Below are 20,609 nucleotides of genomic sequence, written 5' to 3'. Positions count from 1 at the left end.
GTTTAAACGTCACAGCCTACGCGAGTCCATGTTCATCCCTTTATGACCACAGTGTACGCATCTTCTGATAGTTGCTTTCAGCAGGATACAGCTCCATGTCTCAAAACCTCAAATCATCTCAGACTGTTTTCTTCAACATGACCGGATGTTTACTGCACTTAAATGGTTTCTATGGTCACCAAATCTCAGGCAAGTACCTAAGGAGACACATTTAGGATGTGGTGGAAGAGGTGATTCCCATCATGGATGTGCAGCAGACAAATCTGCAGCAATTGTGTGATGCTACTGAATCAAAAATTCAGAGGGATGTTTCCCATCAATAAGTAATCTTTTCACTCACTGTAGTGCACATCTTTGCAATCAGGAAAAGCTACTAATCCCATTTCTCGAGAATATCATCTTGTTTGTTTTAGGTGCTTTTCCCCCACTCATCTGCACAAATCAGGTCCAGACACTCATTCTTCCACATTCGAGTGGGAAAAAGGAAACATGCACAGGAAAAAAATCTTTTTATTTAGGTGTTTGACTTTCAAGAGGAACTACTGCGAGGGGCTTGAATGTCAGCACTTGAACCGGTTAACAACCAATCATAGCCCAGCATTTATAAAGACCACCAAGCAGTCTGCAATCCAGGGGCTAAGCGAAGACATTACAGAGAAACAATGTTGTATGGTAAATTTTAAAAAACAAACAAATACCCCAAGCCTTTAATAAACACTAAATCCTGTGAGAGTAGTCTGGGTGTCAGTTATTGAATAAAAATGATGCTTCCAGACATCCTGTCCACTGTCACCTAAAATGAGCTCGTCTGGTATATGACAGGTACCAAAGCTCATCTGTTGGGGCTGTGTCATTACATCCAACAAAAATAAGGTTATGAAATAAGATTATCAAAATGCTTCTGTAAGATGACAAATATCTGACATGAGCGACGTCACTGGCATTTGAAACCAGTTTATTTTTTCTAATTAGACTCGCCGCCTGCCACTGTGACATTTTTTGGTTATTGCTCACCTCTCATTCACCTGTGGCCAGCCTAAGTTTAATAAGCAGCCTTCGTCATATCCCCTCCACGAGATCCAGATGGTGAATGGGTAATGGATGATGACTGTAGACAGACAGATGAACGCAATACACATTCCTCGCCGTCGCGTGTCGAGTTATTTGTGAGCACCATCTGCTGGAGGAGGCCAAGTAATCATTTCCTGCGTGTGTGGCTTTTCTTTACGTCGTTATTACCCCCTCTTCAATTCTGAGTCATGCTTTAAAACTCCATCACACAGAAAGGGAAACGAAATCCTATTAATAAATGATTGTTTGATGACTTTTTATTTGGAAAAACCCTGATTACATGCTCACCCAGATACTTACAGCAATGTGTGGTTCTTGGTTAAAGCACTACAAATAATGGTTCATCTACACATGACATTATAGTGACTGTGAACAGTATATATATACAGTCTGTAAGACGATGCTATTTTTTACAAAAAAGATATCTTAAAATCAGGATTTTTAAAAATAAATAAACACAAGTGCAAACTATGGTTGCGTGAGCGCCTTTGGACCTGCATGACAAGGGAAAAATCACAAAACACAAGGCTGAGGCACTGTATTGCTTCATTCTCTTCAACCATAAAACAATAAGGGAAAAATAGCTGAAAGCTTCCAACCACGATAAAGCAATCCCTCAGTGTATTGATCTCTCCAGTTCAGTGGAAGTACCATCAGCTTTACTGTCTAACGGCCATTTAGAAAATGAAACTGAAGTACCTTTAACACTGGCGTGAAATCTATTTGATGATTTAGTGAAAGTGACTTGTCAGACTCACACTTAATCCCTTCAAAAGAAAGGAGAGAGAGACAGAGGATGACATATTTTATGAATTCGGTGTACTTTTTTTAAAACCACTTATGAAATTTTCATCTGCTAGTATTGAAGTAGAAAGGCATGTTTCAGTGCTACAGTGACTACAAATAGCCAGCCAGTGCATGGAAGATTTAGCAGAGTGCACCTGTGTGAGTCTGGATGTGCGTGGGATTCTGTGGATGTGTTTCAGAAAAGGCAAGAGTGGGAGTACTACATCTAGCCAGCAGAGTCAGTCTCCAAAGCAGGAATCCGAGTGATATTTCAGTAGCTCGCTTTCAGTGTATTCTGTTTTAACGGGTCAGTTCACCCAATTATGTAAAATTAAGTTACATAAAACTGGCTTTGTGTGTCCAGAATTTTAGATATCTGAATATTAGAGAGTGAGCAGAGATTACAGCAGCTCTATAAAGAGTGCTTTGACTTACATGCAAAACTCAACATGCTAACAATGACAAGGAAAGACTTCCAGATGCTCAAAAGCATTTCATAGGGGGTGCTTGTGCATCCATCCATACATCCTCTGCCTCCTCCGGGTAGGACTTGTCATCAGGTGATCCTATTCAGATGCCTGAACCCCCTCAACTGCCTCCTTTTGATGTGGAGTAGTAGTCCTCCAAGTCTGGCCTGAATAACTAAGCTCCTCCCCTTATTTCTAAGTGAGACCCATTTCTGCTGCTTGCATCAATTCCACAGGGTGGGAACAGCTACCATTAAGGGTTCCTCCCTTAATGGCATGTAAATGCTATAAATTCTTTCCTGATCAATCCGTGGGCATTAGAAAATGACAAAATATTTATGTATATTATTAGCTTCCGATTAAGAAAACTTTAAGTAAATGTGTTTTTATTTCGGTGCAGACATATTGTCAGTTTTCCACTTTAGATTAATAAGAAGCATTTGTTGCTCACGGACATGGAAGAAACTAGTTACCATCTTAAGAGTTAAAGTCAAAATAAAGCTGAGGTGGGTGTGTTTGTTTTTAATTTTGCAGGAATTCTGGCAAAAATTTAAACTCAGACCTGTTGCAGCTAGAGAGAAGGTGAGCCTCTCCATCACTTTTAGTTAGTCTCATCATTAAAACCAGAACTACCGCAGGTGTTCGAAATATAAGCAGCTGCATGTATTATTCAGCACCTTCCCACTGTCTATCAGAAAACTGACTAAGTGTTCCTTCCTAGACCCGTCCTGTGAGATCCAATCAAATTCACATTTAGCACTCTTAGGGGGAAAAAAGTCATTTAATTATGCCGTTCAGGTACTTCATGCTTCTAAAAGCCAAAACTGCATTAGCCTTTTCCCCTTAATTTTTACATAATTAAATTAAAAAGAGTTCGCTTCTCGAAGAAAAACACTAATTTTTATAAAAATGAAGATGAATGCAGGTGACGTGGGAGCACTTGTTTTCAGTTCGGCAGGAATTCTGGCAAAAATTTTAATTCAGACCTGTTAAAGCTAGAAAGAATGTAAGCTTCGTCATCACCGTTTAATTTAATTTAATAACTGAAAGTCTTTAAATGTCACTGTTCAGTGCTTACACAGAAGAGCCTCCAATCTGTCCGGTCATTTTAGCAATATCTCAAAATCTGGGCACACAAAAGCAAAAGTACAGCACAGACAGTATAGAAGATGTTGCTGTGTAGTTTGGATGAACTAACCCTTTAAGTTATTTTTCTCTTCGTTCAAGCGTGAATCACCACTGTAAAGCACTACAGAGGTGTAGTGTTTGTGTAAAACTGTAGCTGTGATTAGAAATAGGTCAGTAGTGCCATGTTGCTGTTGTACAGTGGAAATATTTTTATGGGCTCCAGGTGACTGATCAACAGCCAGTCCTTGGCCCTGCTGGGCTCCTACTCATCTACCCTGTTGGCCAGCAGCTATCCAGACTACTCTTGGGGCCCTGGGGCTTTCATGACCATGCTGGCTCCTACCATGCCTGGATAACTCCGGTTCCTCCTCATTCCATCAGGTCCAAAAGGGGAGCCAGATCTACGCAGTCCACCCAGAGGCCCTAGCATGGGACCAGGGCTCATCGCTCTGCTTCCGGGGGCTCCAGCCACACCCAGACGCTTCACCTTGTCTACCAGGTTCAGATTGTGGACGGCCACGCTAACGTCTGTTTGGCTTTCACAGTCCCTGCCTCGCTGCCTGCCTCTCATCCCCCCTGTCACCTCCTTCAGGATGGAACGGGCTGGTTTGGAAGCCAGGAAGTTCTCATAAGAAGGACTCTTGAAGTCAAACCCAGCGGAGCTTGGCACAGCTGAAGCTCCCTGTCTTGTGGGAGAGTTTGGAGGGGTCGAGGGTCGCATAGGATCGGGATTAGGTGTTCGGTTGGGGGCAATGGAGGTGCTTAATAGGACTCCTCCGCTGCCCTGACCCTGCTCCAGGCCCTGGCTCTGGTGATACACAGCTGCTGAGATTCCTCTCTCCTGGAGAAGACGTACCAACCCCAGGGAGGTGCTGGTGGTGCGTGTAGCATCTCTGCACAGACATGAGACAAAATACACACATAATGTCCTTTCTTAGAGGAACAGTTCACACCAAACTCAAATGCATATAGTTTTACTGCTGATTATTTATCCAAATAAACAGCCAGCTATAACCAAGGAACTACACCTGTCAACCAAAGGAAGCATTCAGCCCGACAGAGAGGGAAGGCATTAATGCTTACAATACCACACGTCTGTGATCTCATGCAGTTGAATGCAAACTTACTTTTTCTATGCACTCAATTAAATATGACATTATATAAAATATGAAATTAGCTAAAACAATCTTTTGATTTTACTTTGTCTTTTAAATAAAAAGGAAAATGTCAGAATATGCAGTTTCTTGCCTGAGGTTAGTTGAGGATTCAGAGGGCCTGAGACTGAGCCTGCGGGACGTGCAGGGAGTAGCAGCAGGAGTACCCAGCAGAGTGCTGGTCATCACACAGGAGGACGATGCAGGCACTGGGTTTAAACTGGAGGGAATGAGAAGATTTCATCTAGGTTAACAAAAAAATATAAATATATAAATCCCACTTTCAGATGGTCTCATCATTAAAACCAGAACTACAGCGGGTGTTCAAAATATAAGCAGCTGCATGTATAATTCAGCACCTTCCCACTGTCTATCAGAAAACTGACTAAGTGTCCTGCCTAGACCCGTCCTGTGAGATCCAATCAAATTCAGAATGAGTGCACATTTAGCACTCTTTCGGCTTCTAGAAACATGATGCATCTGAACGGCGTATTTAAATGACTTTTTTTAAGAACTGCATTCGTTTTTTCCCACTTAATTTTTCTTGTCACTACAGTGTGTGAAGTGGCATTAAGTGCCGTTTTAACTTTCTAAAAGGGTGAGCTTCTCGAAGAAAAACATTTACTAATTTTTATAAAAATGAATTACTCGATTTTTTTTTTTTTATTGTAAGGTAAAGACCCTACAATAATACAAAGAAAACTCAGAGCCAGAGTTTCATTTTAAGCGTCGTTATAAGACCATTTTTAGCAGAAAAGCTCAACTCTGCAGGAGTCAGTTATAGATAAATTTAGTCAGGGTCACTCTAAAAAGAAAAAAGATATTTCCATGTGCAACGATGTCCATGGCTCTGGGAAGCATTCAACAAGCCCCCGGCTCTGAGTAGAGTAGCATTAAAAGGTTATGCTGGGGAGGAGGTGGGTTACAAAGCAGCATGCAGATGTGCACCAGGTATAGGCAGGCTAAAGGAGCTTAAAGAGTGTGCCCATAGTGAGAACTGTTATCCTCATCACCTGCCTGAACTAACACTATGTGTGACTTTCGGTGGCTCGAATAATAACAAAGAGTCGACTCTGATCACAGACACTTAATGATGCCACTCACCTTGGCGTAACCCGCGTCTGCTCATCAGTTGGATGGAGGATCCGACAGGTTGTAAAGGTGTAAGTGGAGCTGGTGTGAGCCATGCATTTACCTGGGTAGTATGCAGCTGGAAGTCAAACACACACAGCCCGTCACTGTCAGTCACCACATTTTAGCCTTTTACACATGTTCAACAATGTGGAAGTATTTATGCACTATACTGCCAGAAGTGTTTGCTCACCTTCACACGCATATGAACTTGAGTGAAATCCATTCTTAATTATACTTTTGGCAGTATAATGTATTTAGAGTCAATGAAAATTTGCTATATGTCCTCACCCAGAGCATCGGTGTTGCTGAGGTGTGGTGATGGTGAGGGCGGAGAAGGTGGGGCCAGGGTGACTGAAGGCTGTACGAGGTTGGCGTCACTTGTACTGGAGGTGGGGGCCACTGCCGGTGAGGCAGAAGCTGAAGAGGTGGGAAGATTTTGGAAGTATTGCTCTCCTGGTTCATCCTCCTCAAAGCCGCCCCATGGGTACGCCTTAACACAAACAAAGAGCCATGCAGGGAAGGGAGAGGAGTGCTTTACAGGTGATAAGGTTTGATTCTCGTTACCAGAGGATGGGCCTACGTTTAAACCAATACAGCGGTACATGTAATCAACGGAGATGGTTTAGCGTGAACACAACAGATACACGCAGAGAAACCTCACACACAGACCTGCTCCAGCTCTAGTTCTAGAGGTCTGTAGCCCTTTGGCACAACTCCTGGCCTGGCGTCCAAGATCACACCCAGGTGAGGCTGGGCTAACTGCTGCCAGTGGTGCAGAGTGGCAGATCCTGGTGGAGAGAAGTGGATTTAACTTAATGTACTTAACTCCACCTGCACCATCTCCAAACACACAGACAAAAAAACATTTAGGGGAATATGAAACGTTTTCAACTGGCTGCTTTACCTTCAGCAGATGTTTTATACCTTAAATCTCCTGAAAATACTTGTTAGCATTTTAAAAGGCATTCCTACGTTAACAGGTTTTAAGAATTATATGTAACTGAGAAGTAACTAGCAGTAACAGCAACAAAACCGATATTGTGCACACACATATCTCAGAGTGTCAGCCAGTAATTCATGCAATTAAGAACAAAAAGTATTTTAGATCCTTTTCTCTAAAGAGCTCATCCATTCAATAAAAAAGTGAAGATGAAGCTAATACTATAAGTGAAGAGGATGGCAGAGAAAGGTGAATATCAGAAAGCTATGATTATCAGAGGAATGATATGAAAAGGAAATGAAATGGAGGAGCAAAGCAGAATGAGAATCTTTTTATTAAGACAGCCACATGGATTAATGGCAGAAAATAAACAGACAGCAAAGAGGTGACAGAGTGAGCAGTGAAAAAATGAAAAAGCTTAAAAAATTCTAAGTTACGAATGAATATGGACAGAACAACGTGTATAAATATATAAGAATACATATAAACAAATCCACAATATCAGGGCTTCTGCACGGGGGATAGATTCAGTTTAAATAAAGTATAAAATATTACCAGCAGAGGGCAGCACAGGCCAAAGGAACATGTTTTGAGTGGTTCTATTCTACTTAGCATTATTTTCTATTGCATACAGAGTATACCATTACATATCATAATAAACATAGCCAAAGTTTCATATAAAGACCTCAGAGTATGTGCAAATAATCCCTGAAGCTCGCGATTCAGACTTCTCTTAATGGCCAGCAAGAGCAGGTTTCCTTAATTTTGTCAACTTTGACAGCAGTGTTGCCAACTCCTCAGTAAGGAAAATCGCTATTGGTTGTCCTAAAAATCGCTAGAAGTCGCTAAATGACGTCATCACTTAATTAGCATAATTGGTGATGCTTATGTATTTGCAAACTATGTTGTAGGAGAGAGAAATAACATTGTGGAAGAGACATAAAGTCAGTAAAAAACAGCCTAAATGCATTTAGGATATATTTAGAACTACAAATTAAATTTCTTTTAGCAATTATTGTTTTTTTATTATGTCACAATTCCAACTCTCCTCCTTTATCCAGGCTTGGTACCGGCAAAAGTAACCCGAAATAGGCAGTCTGGCGGAGTTACTTTTTGTGTTTGTTTGTGTGTGTTTTTAAAGTAGTTTTAAACCTTGTGATCCACAAAAAGTAAGAGTAAAAGAAGAACCGACTGTTATAGTTAGGGCGGGAGCAGCGGCTTCATGCGCGATTCATTTGCAGTTTGGACGCGTAGGGGTGAACACAGTAGCGGTTTTTGATACGGGCGACACAGGCGGTTTGCCGGGGCGGCATCGTAGTGGGGCGGCATCACGGGCATCGGAAAAAAATAAAAATTTACTCGTACTCATGCTGCTCCGACATCATGCCAGCGCATATTGGGAATGGCATAGGCACCGATCGGTTTTCTATCGCCCGTTTGCTGGGAGTAAGGGCGCCCTCTGTTTGCGAGGTGCGCGGGTTGTTGCGGCACAGGGAGGAGAGGGCGGGGCGGCGGGGGATTCTCTGGCTGGCTGGAGCAGCATCTAATAACCAACTCGCAAAATAAAACAAAATAAAAACAAAACAACAAACACGAAAACACCAGACATTATGATACAGACTTATAATATGCACCGATGTTTTTTCGAAATTCTATAAAGTGAGCGCGAGAGCCCTCGGTGCGCCTGCTTGCTGCTGAAGTCAAAGTAAACTTTATTGTCATCTCCGCTACATACAGTCCAGAGAGACGAGACGACGAGGCTCCAGTTACAGCAGTGCAAGTAAACAAACAATAAATATAAGAAGAGTAAGAAAATAAATATACACTCTAGGACCAGGGGTAAAGGGATCAGTAACAATTTAAAATTTATAATTTACAATTTGATGATTTAAAGTCTCACACACAACCCGTCGATAGGGGAGGGGGACCGGCTGCTTCCAAATAGAGCACATTTCATTCATAATGTTGTAAATCCAAGCCCCTTATCTATTCATGATTTGAATCCTGGGTTGTGTGAAATCCCAGAAATAAACCTTAGACAAAGTGAATCTGTGAACTGAGGTGTAGGTCTGTTAGGTTATGTTGTGGTGATCCTCGGGTTGGGGGATGGGTGTTCATACTGGAGTGCAAAATTAAAAACAATGGAAGATGGACAAGAAAGTTCAAAGCCATCAGGTCCTCAGTTTAGAAAAAATAGAAAAGAAGATGAGGAGAAACGAGCAAATGATACAGGTAAGCAGATGTGTCATTGGATAATGGCAGGTCATCCTGAAACAATCAGAATCAGAATACTTTATTAATCCCTAAGGAAATTATGTGTGTTACAGTTGGTCCAAGAAGAAATAGTAGCAGTAACAGACTAAACTCCAAACAATACATTATGTTACAGATTTTAATATTAATTAGTCATTGTCAATTGTTGATTCTTCCTGTTCTCATTGTATGACGAATTATGATGGCTGTTTGGTAGCCGTTTGCATACAATGCATACTCTCTCTCTCTTCATATATGTGTGTGTGTGTGTGTGTGTTTCTCTGGCCAGAGGGAGTATTCGCCCAGGGCGCCAAACAGGCTAGGGCCGCAACTGGGTGAACATGTCCTGTTTTGACAGCAGCTGGGGGCGACTTCTGCGTGAGGACGATCCGCCGCCTATGAGCGCTTTGGCACGGGTTGCTTTTTAGAAAAAAAGTCGCTAAGGGGATCTGAAAACTTACTAAATATAGCGACAAACTCGCTAAGTTGGCAACACTGTTTGTCAGTAGAGTTAAACCTTCTGTTTGCGAGGGACAACCAATCAGAAAACACGCGCCTTAAAAAGAACAGGCAGGAAGCCACAACAGTCCGATTCTGACAACGGTACCAAGGTTCAGTAAAGATAAATAAGGTTAGTTTGAACTGTGAATCATATAAAACTAATCTAGCACAGAGTCCAGTAATAAATATTTGGCACTGATCTGGAAATGAGCATAATCTTCTTTAAGGTTAAATCTAAGACACCAGCTCCTTAATTGTACATGCTGACTGAATACTACTGTGACTCTATCACACTGTATAGACCTAAGGTCTGCCTGTTTCCCCTTTTAGCCCCCGATCAGTTCATGAGCAGCAGCCAGTGATTTGGATAGACTCCGTCTTACTTCCTCCGTGTAGTGCATGAGTGCTCAAAGCCACCCTCTGGGCTGGGTTTCTTTGTAATAGCTGTGTGGAGATGCAAAGCTGCCAGACTTGTGATGATGCATCAGAGACCAGAAAGAGTTGAAGAGCATCAGAGACAGGGGCCTCTCTGTCCACTCTTGCGCACTCCTCATCTTCTTGCTGCCGGCTCGGTCTCTAGCCCACCTCCTTCCCCTCTCCCTCTCTATTCCAGCTCCAGTCTTCCTCGTCCATCCCCACACTCTCTCCCTTTCCCCTTGACTGCCATCTTGCCTCCTCTCCCCCTCTGTTCCCCAGCCCTGCCTGCTCCCTTTTTTTGCCCCGGCCCCTCGGTGCCTCTCTCCTTCCAGGTTCCTCCCTGCCTTGCCGTTCGTTCCGTGCTCCCTTTCTACCTCACCTTCGAGTGGTTTGACGATCTGAAGCTTGTCGGGGAGGTAGGGCCCTCGCGAGGCCCAGAGGTGGAGGTTTCCAAGGGACATGATGCTTTCGGATGGGGTTAAGAGACTCTCCTGGCTGAGGGCATCGTGGAGTCCAGGGTGCCCTCCCCGCCGTCGCTCTCGCTCCTCTTCAAAGAAGCGCCTTTCACTTAAATTGTTTTGTCGGCGCAAAGACAGGCGACGCAGAGCAAGCCGCAAGTCCTCTGCCCCACTTGCCTTCTTCTCCTGGCCCTCTGTGCTGTTGACAGAGCAGGGTTAAAACAAAAATCAATCAAATGTTTTAAAATAAAATCATTCTTGAGAAAACTGAGTTTGATTCATGCAGATGACAGCAGCTTATCTCGGTCTTACCTGTCCTGATTGGATGCCGTCTCCATTAGGATGCTCTGCGTTCGGTTATCAAGGACTACACTTTCTCCACTAAGGTCACCTCCAAATATGCTGGAGTGGGGTGTGGAGAGACCACTCGATTGGGGTGACGTTCGAGCTGACAGGGACTGGTTAGAACCCGGGATGTTGGAGTTGGTTGGAGTCAGAGAACGCTGACGAACTGTCTGGTTAACATTTTTGACCGTCTCAAATACACGTTTCCGATGGACCCTGCACACAGTCAAACATAGTATTATACTGATGCTCTTCAACAGTGGTTCACAAACCTTTTTACCTAAGTTACTCCCAAAGATGGACTCAAGAACGCTTCACCAAGGTTACATTTATTTGAACTCTTAACATTAAACAAATCCCAACTTTAAGTCGAGTGTTTAAAGCGACTAACAATCAGAGTGAAGAACACCATCCACCATAGCCATGTGAAAAAGAAAGTTTTCTTGTGACACTATGGAGTTCTGTGAAAAACTAATACTCCATGTAGCTTATAGAACCATCAGTAATAACCTGAAGCGATTGTTTTCTCTAGGACTTAAGCCATCTCTCACATTGTTGTGGAGGAATTTTGGTCCACTCTTCTTTACAATGTTGCTTCAGTTTATTGAGGTTTCCAGGCATTCATTTGTGCACAGGTCTCTTAAGGTCTTGCAACATAACTCAGTAGAGTTGAGGTCTGGACATTGACTGGATCATTACAAAACCTTGATTCTTTTCTTTTTCATGCTTTTGCACAGTTGTTGCTGTGCTTGGGATCATTGTCACTAATGCTAAGATTTAGCTGTCAAACAGATGGCTGTGAATTATGACCAGAAGTCTCCAGAAAGCAGTGGAGTCCAAGAAGTAGCTTTCGATTTTTGTGCAGTTTCTTAAGCATTGCATGGTTTGAACTTTGGGTGATTTTTTTTGGACGCCCACAACTAGGAAGACTGTAGTACTATGTTAACACATACCCGAATGCTACAGACCAGGAAACTGCCAAAAGAGAGATACCCACACTTGCTGATGATCAGTTAATCAAGTGCATTTGATTATAAGCACCTGGCTGCAACTTACCCTTTTAACATGGTGTGCTTAGTTTTTCACAGAACTTCATGACAGCTAATAGACAGTAGTGTCCATTATTAGCGATTTAATAAGCAATTTCTGTATGATTACCATTCATCAGTTACACTTCATTTCATTACACTTTACATTTTAACCAGTCTTTTCCTAGTTTAAGCTACTACTTTATTATAAGTGTATTCATTAGGTTTTGTTACTATTTTTTTTAACAATTTAACTATTATAGCTATCAATTTTAGCTAGAATGATATTTAGCAGTTTAGCTAATCCTCTCCTCTTGTATCAGATCTGGTATTTAGCACAAATTAACAGTGTCTGTGTATTTTAGCTATACAGCTTGCTAAATAAAAGTCTGCTAGCATTAGCTGATAATTTAATACACCACCTGTTCATCCAGACATGGTAACTTCAGGCTTCTAAAAAAGAACATGACAGTGGCTACAATGCTAATGCTAAAGCTAAACATTTCCAAAAGTCCAAACTCAGTAGGTGAGGTCACAGTGGTTACATTCCTCTCCTATACACTGTATTCATAACTTAGACTAGATACTATGCTTATGTACAGTGGCGGTGCTAGCCTGTTTGGCGCCCCGGGCGAACACTCCCTCTGGATTTCGCACAACCCAGGATTCAAATCATGAATAGATAAGGGGCTTGGATTTACAATATTACCAATGAAATGTGCTCTATTTGGAAGCAGCAGGGCCCCCCTCCCCTTTCGACGGGTTGTGTGTGAGACTTTAAATCATCAAATTGTAAATTATAAATTTTCAATTGTTATTGATCCCTTTACCCCTGGTCCTAAAGTGTATATTTATTTTCTTACTCTTCTTATATATATTGTTTGTTTACTTGCACTGCTGTAACTGGAGCCTCGTCGGCTCGTCTCTCTATATACTGGACTGTATGTAGCGGAGATGACAATAAAGTTTACTTTGACTTCAGCAGCGAGCAGGTGCACCGAGGGCTCTCGCGCTCACTTTATAGAATTTCGAAAAAACATCGGTGCATATTATAAGTCTGTATCATAATGTCTGGTGTTTTCGTGTTTGTTGTTTTGTTTTTATTTTGTTTTATTTTGCAAGTTGGTTATTAGATGCTGCTCCAGCCAGCCAGAGAATCCCCCGCCGCCCCGCCCTCTCCTTCCTGTGCCGCAAGCAGCAGGCGCACCTCGCAAACGGAGGGCGCCCTTACTCCCAGCAAATGGGCGATAGAAAACCGATCGGTGCCTATGCCATTCCCAATATGCGCTGGCTGATGTCGGGGCAGCGTGAGTACGCCCCCCACCATGATGCCGCCCCGGACAACTGCCCGTGTCGCCTGTATCAAAAACCGCTACTGCTTATGTATACTTTTAGAAAAAGTTTTGAGAAGACTTTTAGTGAGCTATGCTGGCTAGTTTATCAGTTTTTTTGACAATTACTTATGCATTTACTTTTCACCGTAGTATATTTATTTTGGCTATTTCTACTGTCTGTCCATTACTTATTGCCAACTCTTTTGATCAAACAATTCCAAAACCTGTTCCCATGTTTGGAAATTGGCATCTAGTATGCATGCATGAATACCTACTTCTGTTCTTCACACTCTGGGTCATCAAGACTCAGCTCCTTCCTCATCGTTCCCTCAATCTCAGCTGCCAGAGAGTCCTGCAACATATAAACTTTTAAGAGGGGAAGACAATGCCTACAAGCAAAGAGAGGCACACACACTTTTACAGTAACTCACCATCGGGTACAGTCCCAGCGGGTGATAGCGGCGTGGGGTTCCTGCAGGGTAGTTTCTGTTTCTCAGGTTCTTCAGCTCCTCCTGAGCTTCATGCAACATCTCAATGCACTCTGAGTACTTCTCTTCTAACTCCTGGAGCTGTTGTATTGTAAACACAGCAATTAAACTCACATTCACAGTATTTAGGGAACAAACTGTGATTGGGGACAAGCTTGGAAAGCAAAGAGAAGTTACCTCTGCTGTGAGCTGCCTTTGGGCATCTTTAGCTGCCAGCAGGTGTTGAGAGAGCTCCTCATTTTCCACTGCATACTAGACATACAAATGCAGCTTTGACTGAGCAAACAGCTAAACAGGACAAGACCAGTAAAAATATAACCAGTCAAAGTATATACCTGTGTGCTTATATACTCACAGATTTGGCTTTCTTTTGCAGATCTACTATCTGAGAGAGGAGGTGTGTGATCTCTTCTTGCTGTCGTGATGCGTCTTCAGTCTTACGGGCCAGTTCCTCCGCTATGGCAGAAATCTGAAGACTGGACAACCCTTAAAGTTTGACAGGGAGTTCAAAAAGAGCACAGAGAAAAATCGACCGGTAAATTGAGTGTTTCGCTTTTACACTCAGCTCCCTCTTCACCACAACAGACCGGTACAGCGTCCGCATCACTGCGGCCGCCGCACCAATCCGTCTGTCGATCTCCCGCTCCCTTCACTCGTGAACAAGACCCCGAGATACTTAAACTCCTCCACTTGGGGCAGGAACTTGTCCCTGACCCGGAGTGGACACTCCACCCTTCCACAAAAAAAAACATTTTTTCACTATATAGTTTTCAGTCTGTTGTCTGCTCTTCAAAAATGTTGATTAAATCCAATTAAAAATTAGATAAAGTTGTAACAAGATATGATTCTAAATGAGTTGCGTCATTGCCATAGACAATATAAAAGGTTGATGTAGCTACCATGACATCACTCAATGATTTCTGAAGTACTGCTTTGACGATGCATTTTCGCTGTTACTTTATTGCAAAGCCGCAGATGTGATGAAGAAGAAAGAGTCTCACTATGAAACAACAAACTCGAACTACTACCAACTACTTGACAAGATGTGACAAAATGTGAAAATGATCAGCTATTGAACTTGGAGTTTGTTACCAAAGATAACCCTTCACAGACTTAACTTTTTATCCAGCATGATCCAAACCAAGTCAAACTCAGCAGGAAAGTGTTTAAAGAGGTCAAGTCATAAAGCCATTTTCTCGTAGACTTTTGGGACAGTTACACATAGGACTGGAAGTCTACCACAGCTTTTGCCATCCAGTAGAATCCAGATTTAAGGCACTTCCACTCTGGCTTCAATATTCTGCCCTGGAAGCTGCAGCCATATTATATACTGTAGAGTGATTGCATTGTGTTTTTATTCAAATATTACGCAGCATGCAAACTCTCGGAGGGAGTTGTGTAAAGAAAAACAGGCAATTTCACACACAGAAGCTCCAAAAAAGAAATTGGTGGCAAGACAAAACTCACTGAGCTCTTTGACACAGTCGTTCACAAGCTGCTGCTCCTTTTCTTCATAAGTTTCGGTCTCTGACTTTAGATGGTTAGCCTGCGAGTAGACGTCCATAATTACACAAAATATCTGAGCCGTTTCGGTAACTCACCTCCCGTGTTTTCCTCAATACTGCGTGTGATACCTCTGAGCGGAGTGACAGGTTCTCCTCTTCCAGCTCTTTGAGTTTCTTTTGGAGCGTGTCGCTCACAAAGCCTCCTGAAGCAGTTTCCACTTTGCTTTTTTTACCCCTTCAGGAGACAAACACAAATTTTATCATGGAATTTACAGCCAGTACAAGTGAGGTTATATTTTTACACCTGTGAAATGGTAACAGTATTCACACATTTTAGGAGTGACATTAAGAAAGGAAACTAACGTTGGGGAGCTGCTGGATTCATCCTCGATCTCTTCAGCTGCATTGGTGTAAAACTGCAGCAGCTCATCCTTGAGGTTCAGCTCATGGTGCAGCTGGGCAACCTGCAGGAGGACAGGTACTGTTCAACACCTGTAGCACCAAAACATTTTTTCCTGGTCTAAATTTCTGTGAGGCATACCTCCTCTGTGATTTGTCCCACTTGTTCCTCCAAATACTCCTTCTGCTCTGTGAGAGTCCGGTTCTTCTTAAGGAGCGACTGGCCAATCTTTGCAGCAAGCTCCAGATCTCTCTCTTTCTATTGGTTGCAATGTAGGAGAAGCAAACAGAGGAGAGGAACATCTCATTATCATTTGGTCTGATTAAAAAAAGAAAAGCTTCAATTTACCCTCATAGAACTGGCAAAATTAAAATACCTCACCTCTTCCAACAAACGTGTGACAGCATCAATGTCATTGTAGGTTTTCGTCATCTGGCCCACTCTGTCTGCACATAGCACTGTGGAAAAAACAAAAAAAGAAAACCCAACCGAACATCAAAACACCGAATGACCTTCTGGTCATCCCATCACTTGAGTTGTGATCTGCAAACATGTGTGACTGCATGCAAAAACGGCCCCATTATGTAACACAAAGAGTATTTATACACTCAGAGGAAGTGGATGTACCACGTATAGCGTGCAACACTTCCATCACCACTGTTTGGAAATGCACGAGCAGGCGTTAAAGGGGAAAGGGTCGTGTTCCATGGCGCACAACGTGTGGCTCTGCTGCCGCGGGGTTGGCAGCAATTATTGACTTCAGAGCTCGAATCGATAACGTGCTGCACAAAGTTATCGAATCCATTATGGTAAGCCTCTGTAATCCTGTTGGTACTCTAAACAACACAAAAACTTCCCATTTCTGAAAGCAAATTTAGGTGATGGCACTGAAATAGTGATCAGCGCTGGTTTACAGGGGTACAACAGATAGCCGTGGAAATTAGACAGGAGACATGCGTCATCTTAGTGAGGCGAACTAACTAAGAAACAAACACCGGAGCAAAACTATCAGCAAGAAATAATACAGCTTTTCTGCATTACTGGAGCTCTGAAATGATGAGACTGCAGCCTGTAATCCACCGCAGTCAGGAAGCAAAGAGGAACAACGATATTCAACAAAAATCAGAGTGCTGAAAAGAAACTAATATCCCAATCATTTGATCGCATCTTAACATTGAGCAGTCCTCCGGCCCACACTCATCCCTTTCTAATCTTTGCTCTTGCTGTCCGTATCCTCCACTTGCCTTGATAACAATCGACCGCTGGTCCAAAACACTGATCCATTTGCTTTCTGTCTCTCTCATGCCACTGCTCAGCTACTGTATCACAGGCTCACAGACTATATTACCCTCCACCCACACGGACGTCCCTGTGTTGGTGGAGCGAGAACATGGTAGGCGGAGAGATGAGAGAGAGCGTGTGTGCATCCGTTTTGGTTCCACAGCTGCGGAGGTGAAGTGGAAGTTGTGTTATGATTGGACAGGCGAGGATGCATTATCCAGGACAGAGTCAATAGAAGTGACTCCCACTTCTCTCATTTTCACCTTTCTTTCATTACCTCACTTCCTCTGTCTTCTGACTCATTATTTAGCACCGCTGCTAACACAATAGACTGGCAACCTGTAATCAAACTTCCTCAGCAATTAAACAACTTAGCTGTATGCTAAGATGTCAAAGCTGAAATCATCTGAGCAAAGATCAGGGATGAGTTTATCTGAACTGTAAAAACTCAATCTTAGAAATTATAACTCTACCAATCAATCTCAGATACGCACAAAATAAATGAAGAAAAAAATTCAACAATGTTTCAGACAACATCCTTCACGTGACACGATCTAACGTCTCAGTAAGCCAGTCAGATTCTTCCTCTTTTCATTAGATGACCTAAATTCTTCTTCACATCTTTCCATCGTGCAAGTTTTCCATGTGGGTCAAGGAAAAAGTCATTTGCAAAAGCCATAGGAGAGATTTTACCAACTATACAACCCCAATTCCCAAAGTATTAAGTAAGTGAAAATATGAATAAAAAGATAATGCAGCGATTTCCAAATCTCATAAACCCATATTTTATCCACAAGAGAACACAGATAGCAGAAAAAATGAAATGTTTAAACTTAACTTAAATTTATCATTGATTTGCAGATCAGTGCATTCTGCCTTTATTCACATTTTACACGCCGTATTTTCGTTTTGTCCACTTTTTCAAACTGGGTTATTAGAGACAACCATGTGGACAGAAGCTGAAATACCAGCTTTATCCATACAGGACAAAGACAGACGAGACTAGATTAGAATAGAAAACAAACAACCCAAATCTAACATTAACATCTTATTGAAGATCACTCTACTCAAATGTATCTGATCTTCAAAATGTCAATCACATCGTGTTGTGTCACGCCCACCAGCTGCACGTCCTCCTTCATCTGCATCTTGATGATCAGCATGTTTGATTTTGCACAGATTTTATGGCGGACGCTTGGTGGCTCGGGTTATACTTTATAAACAGATGCCATCAAAGATTCAAAGAACAATGTAATGCGACGACAGCAAGAGTTAATATTGTTTAATATTGCACATTAATCTTTAATGTGAGAAAGCCTCTGCAGAAAGCGCTGTCCTTACTCCATAAACCTCTTCTGCCTACTCATAAAGCAGCGAATTAAGCAGAGTGCTGATATGATATACGGGGAGCGCAGCAATTATCCAGAATAAACGAAGATGCATTCATGTTTCAGGGCCAAACAGAAATAAAGGGCTTGGTATCCAAATGTTTTTATGGCTTAACTTTGAGCATTAAGTCAAACAGATTCATAAAAGACATCAAAGAGCTATTCGAAACCTGTCTTGTTCATCTATGTAGGAGGGGTTCTCAGAGGATTTTAAGGGAAAGACCCATAAAGGCAAGTAGAACACCCGAGTACCTCTTTATAACATCTACCCCATTTGAGTGCATGTCGACTACAATTTGTACTTTTTGCTGTCATTAAAATTATTTGTATTCTAAAGCTTTTCAACTGAAACACTTCTGCAATTTTAATATTGATAAACGACGTTTCAGTTTTAATCCTGCAGTTATAACCTGAAACCTTTAAGTAGAGAGTTCTATTATCATTGCCTTCGGCAGCTTTTCCTTCTTGCTTTCAGTCTGTCTCGGTGTGAAACATTTAAAGTACTGATCGCGCAGACTTACAGAAGTATTTTAGTGTCTCTTCGATCTGCTCGGTGGTCAGGTCGAGCCTGGCCTCAGGAGCGACGAGGGGCGTGTGGAGCCAGTCGTCATGGTCGTAGCCGTAGACGGTGTCAGCCCGCAAGCGGTACACCGGCAGCTGCTCCTCCAGAAGACTGATGATCTCAAACTCCGGCAGGTCAGTGCTGTTACAGACATCTGAACATTAGAGGGAGAGAGAGAGAGAGAGGGGATGAGGGTGGATGAGACGGGTGGGTTTTTTCTCATTCCCTGCGTGACCACAGCGAGTCAGGTTTGTGATGGCCGACATTAAATCTGATCAAACATTTGAAAGGCAAGTTTACGTTTAATCAGAGACAAAAAATATTCTGCTAAAATAAAATTAGATAACTCTTCACAAGACTCTTTTTTTTTGGTAAGAGGACCTGTTTTAAACACAGCCAATGTTTCAAATAAAGACATCAGACAGCACACGGCTCTGGCCCCTGGACACCTGTGGGTTCAAAGCTAATGTTTACGCGGAGCAGCCAATCAGGTGAAAGCCGGCTTAAAGGAAGCTGAGGGGCTACACCAGTAGCACAGGATTGTCTTGATCTGTCAATCATGCAAAGCTACTCTAGTAGAGTCCATGAATGAAACTATGGAGCTGGAATTTAACATAACACGTCCTATTTAATGTGAAATATTTTGAAAAACAAGCAATACTGTACTTTAAAAACAAAAAGAAACACTTGTGCATTTTAACTTAATTATGACTGCAAGCTTAGAATGGTAAAAGACTAGTTTCACCAACTGGTATCACTTTACTTTGATTGCATGGCTACATCCATGTGCAAATTGTGGAAAAGTAACTTTTATTTTGAAAAATTACGTTTGGAATTGCACATATAAAATTGCGTTTTTTAAGAAGAAGAAGAAGAAGAAGAAGAAAAAGCAATACTTTATTAATAAAACTATTTAAAAAAAGATTTATTAGAATAGTAATTTCAACACTGTCACCAGACGGTGAGCTGCATACTCAAAATTTTGTTGCTATATTTGGACTTTTGGATGATCTGAGTTCTTCTGCACCTGTGATGGTTTCGGCGTCCCTGCAGTCGGGAGGCTCCGGACGTGTCTCGGGCTGGTTGTACTCGCCCTCGCTCACATACTGCTCCTCGTGGTTGTGCCGCCGGTCGGGCTCAGGCTCTGACTCTGGGTCCTGGGACAAGGAGGGGGCTGGGGAGGCCAGCTTGGCTCACCTCTCGCTAGCGGAGAGAGACGGGGGCCATGGAGCCGGAGCTCCACTGTTGTAACGGTGACACGGGACAGACGATAGACAGCAGACACAGACACCTGCAGGGGACAGAAGAGAGGAGAAGGAGAGACCTTTACTTTTTCTGCTGCTGTGATCCAAAGTCCACTTCAATCAGTGTGTCTCTCTTTGCCTACAGACTCTTTACCACAAGTGCTGCTGTTGACTCTGCAAAGTGCTTCCTGCCAACAAGCTGCATAAAACCACAGCCTACCCACTGCAGACACCAGGTTTCATAAGTTGCAAGACTTAAATAAAAACAGACGGTGGTTGGAGGGGAACATTTATGCTTTTCTCCATTTCCTGTCATATATACAGTACAGTAGTGGATGCCCATATGAAACATGGCCAAAGTTTCAAATCATGAGCTCAGGATATGTGCAAATAATGTCTGTGGGTCAAAAGAGTGGGCTTCAGACCTCTAAACTCTCCATTTCTAACACTTTTCCTAACATCTCCAGTTGATGTCAGTGAGAGTGGACATCTCTGGGACAATCATCACAGGCATCCAGCTCTGGCTTGAATCACATAAGCTCCACCCACCTGCTTTTAAACCTTCTGTTTGTGAGGGACAGCCAACAGGAAGAAAAATGGTGCAAAGGCCTTGTAAGAGCTGTAAATCATGCAGATCTACTCCAGCAGACTCCAAATGAATAAAAATAAAATATGGAGCTGGAAATGAGCATAAGAGGTCCCCTGTGCAGCTCTTTATAAAGACA

At 42.5% G+C, this 20,609-nt stretch overlaps 1 protein-coding gene across 1 annotated transcript; it reads right to left on the bottom strand.

Moving 5' to 3' along the window:
• Positions 1 to 1,319: 1,319 nt before the first annotated feature.
• Positions 1,320 to 19,822, bottom strand: trak1b (trafficking protein, kinesin binding 1b). Its single transcript, XM_086281161.1, has 18 exons — positions 19,668 to 19,822; positions 18,600 to 18,794; positions 15,791 to 15,867; positions 15,551 to 15,667; positions 15,373 to 15,473; positions 15,139 to 15,244; positions 14,972 to 15,050; positions 13,860 to 13,990; positions 13,682 to 13,756; positions 13,448 to 13,585; positions 13,292 to 13,368; positions 10,622 to 10,870; positions 10,231 to 10,508; positions 6,410 to 6,528; positions 6,029 to 6,230; positions 5,711 to 5,816; positions 4,701 to 4,826; positions 1,320 to 4,345 (listed from the first exon to the last, which is right to left on the bottom strand). Exons 3-18 carry the CDS (start codon positions 15,839 to 15,841, stop codon positions 3,751 to 3,753), a joined length of 2,550 nt encoding a protein of 849 aa, XP_086137287.1. The 5' UTR covers positions 15,842 to 15,867; positions 18,600 to 18,794; positions 19,668 to 19,822; the 3' UTR covers positions 1,320 to 3,750.
• Between the last annotated feature and the right edge of the window lie 787 nt (positions 19,823 to 20,609).

This window comes from Aulonocara sp. 'chitande type north' Nkhata Bay, linkage group LG22 (genome assembly GCF_057382095.1).
Source record: "Aulonocara sp. 'chitande type north' Nkhata Bay isolate Kocher_YH1m ecotype deep benthic linkage group LG22, A_spYH_male_GT1.1, whole genome shotgun sequence".
Taxonomy (NCBI): Eukaryota; Metazoa; Chordata; class Actinopteri; order Cichliformes; family Cichlidae; genus Aulonocara; species Aulonocara sp. 'chitande type north' Nkhata Bay.
This window is presented reverse-complemented; position numbering and strand designations above follow the sequence as displayed.

Excerpts from the sequence above, each read along its gene's own strand:
- trak1b (XM_086281161.1), bottom strand. The coding sequence starts at position 15,841 with ATGACGAAAACCTACAATGACATTGATGCTGTCACACGTTTGTTGGAA. Across the intron at positions 10,871-13,291 it reads CCAGAGTGTGAAGAACAGAA|GGTCCATCGGAAACGTGTAT; the intron begins GTAGGTATTCAT and ends GACTGTGTGCAG. Across the intron at positions 5,817-6,028 it reads CAGCAACACCGATGCTCTGG|CTGCATACTACCCAGGTAAA; the intron begins GTGAGGACATAT and ends TTTGACTTCCAG.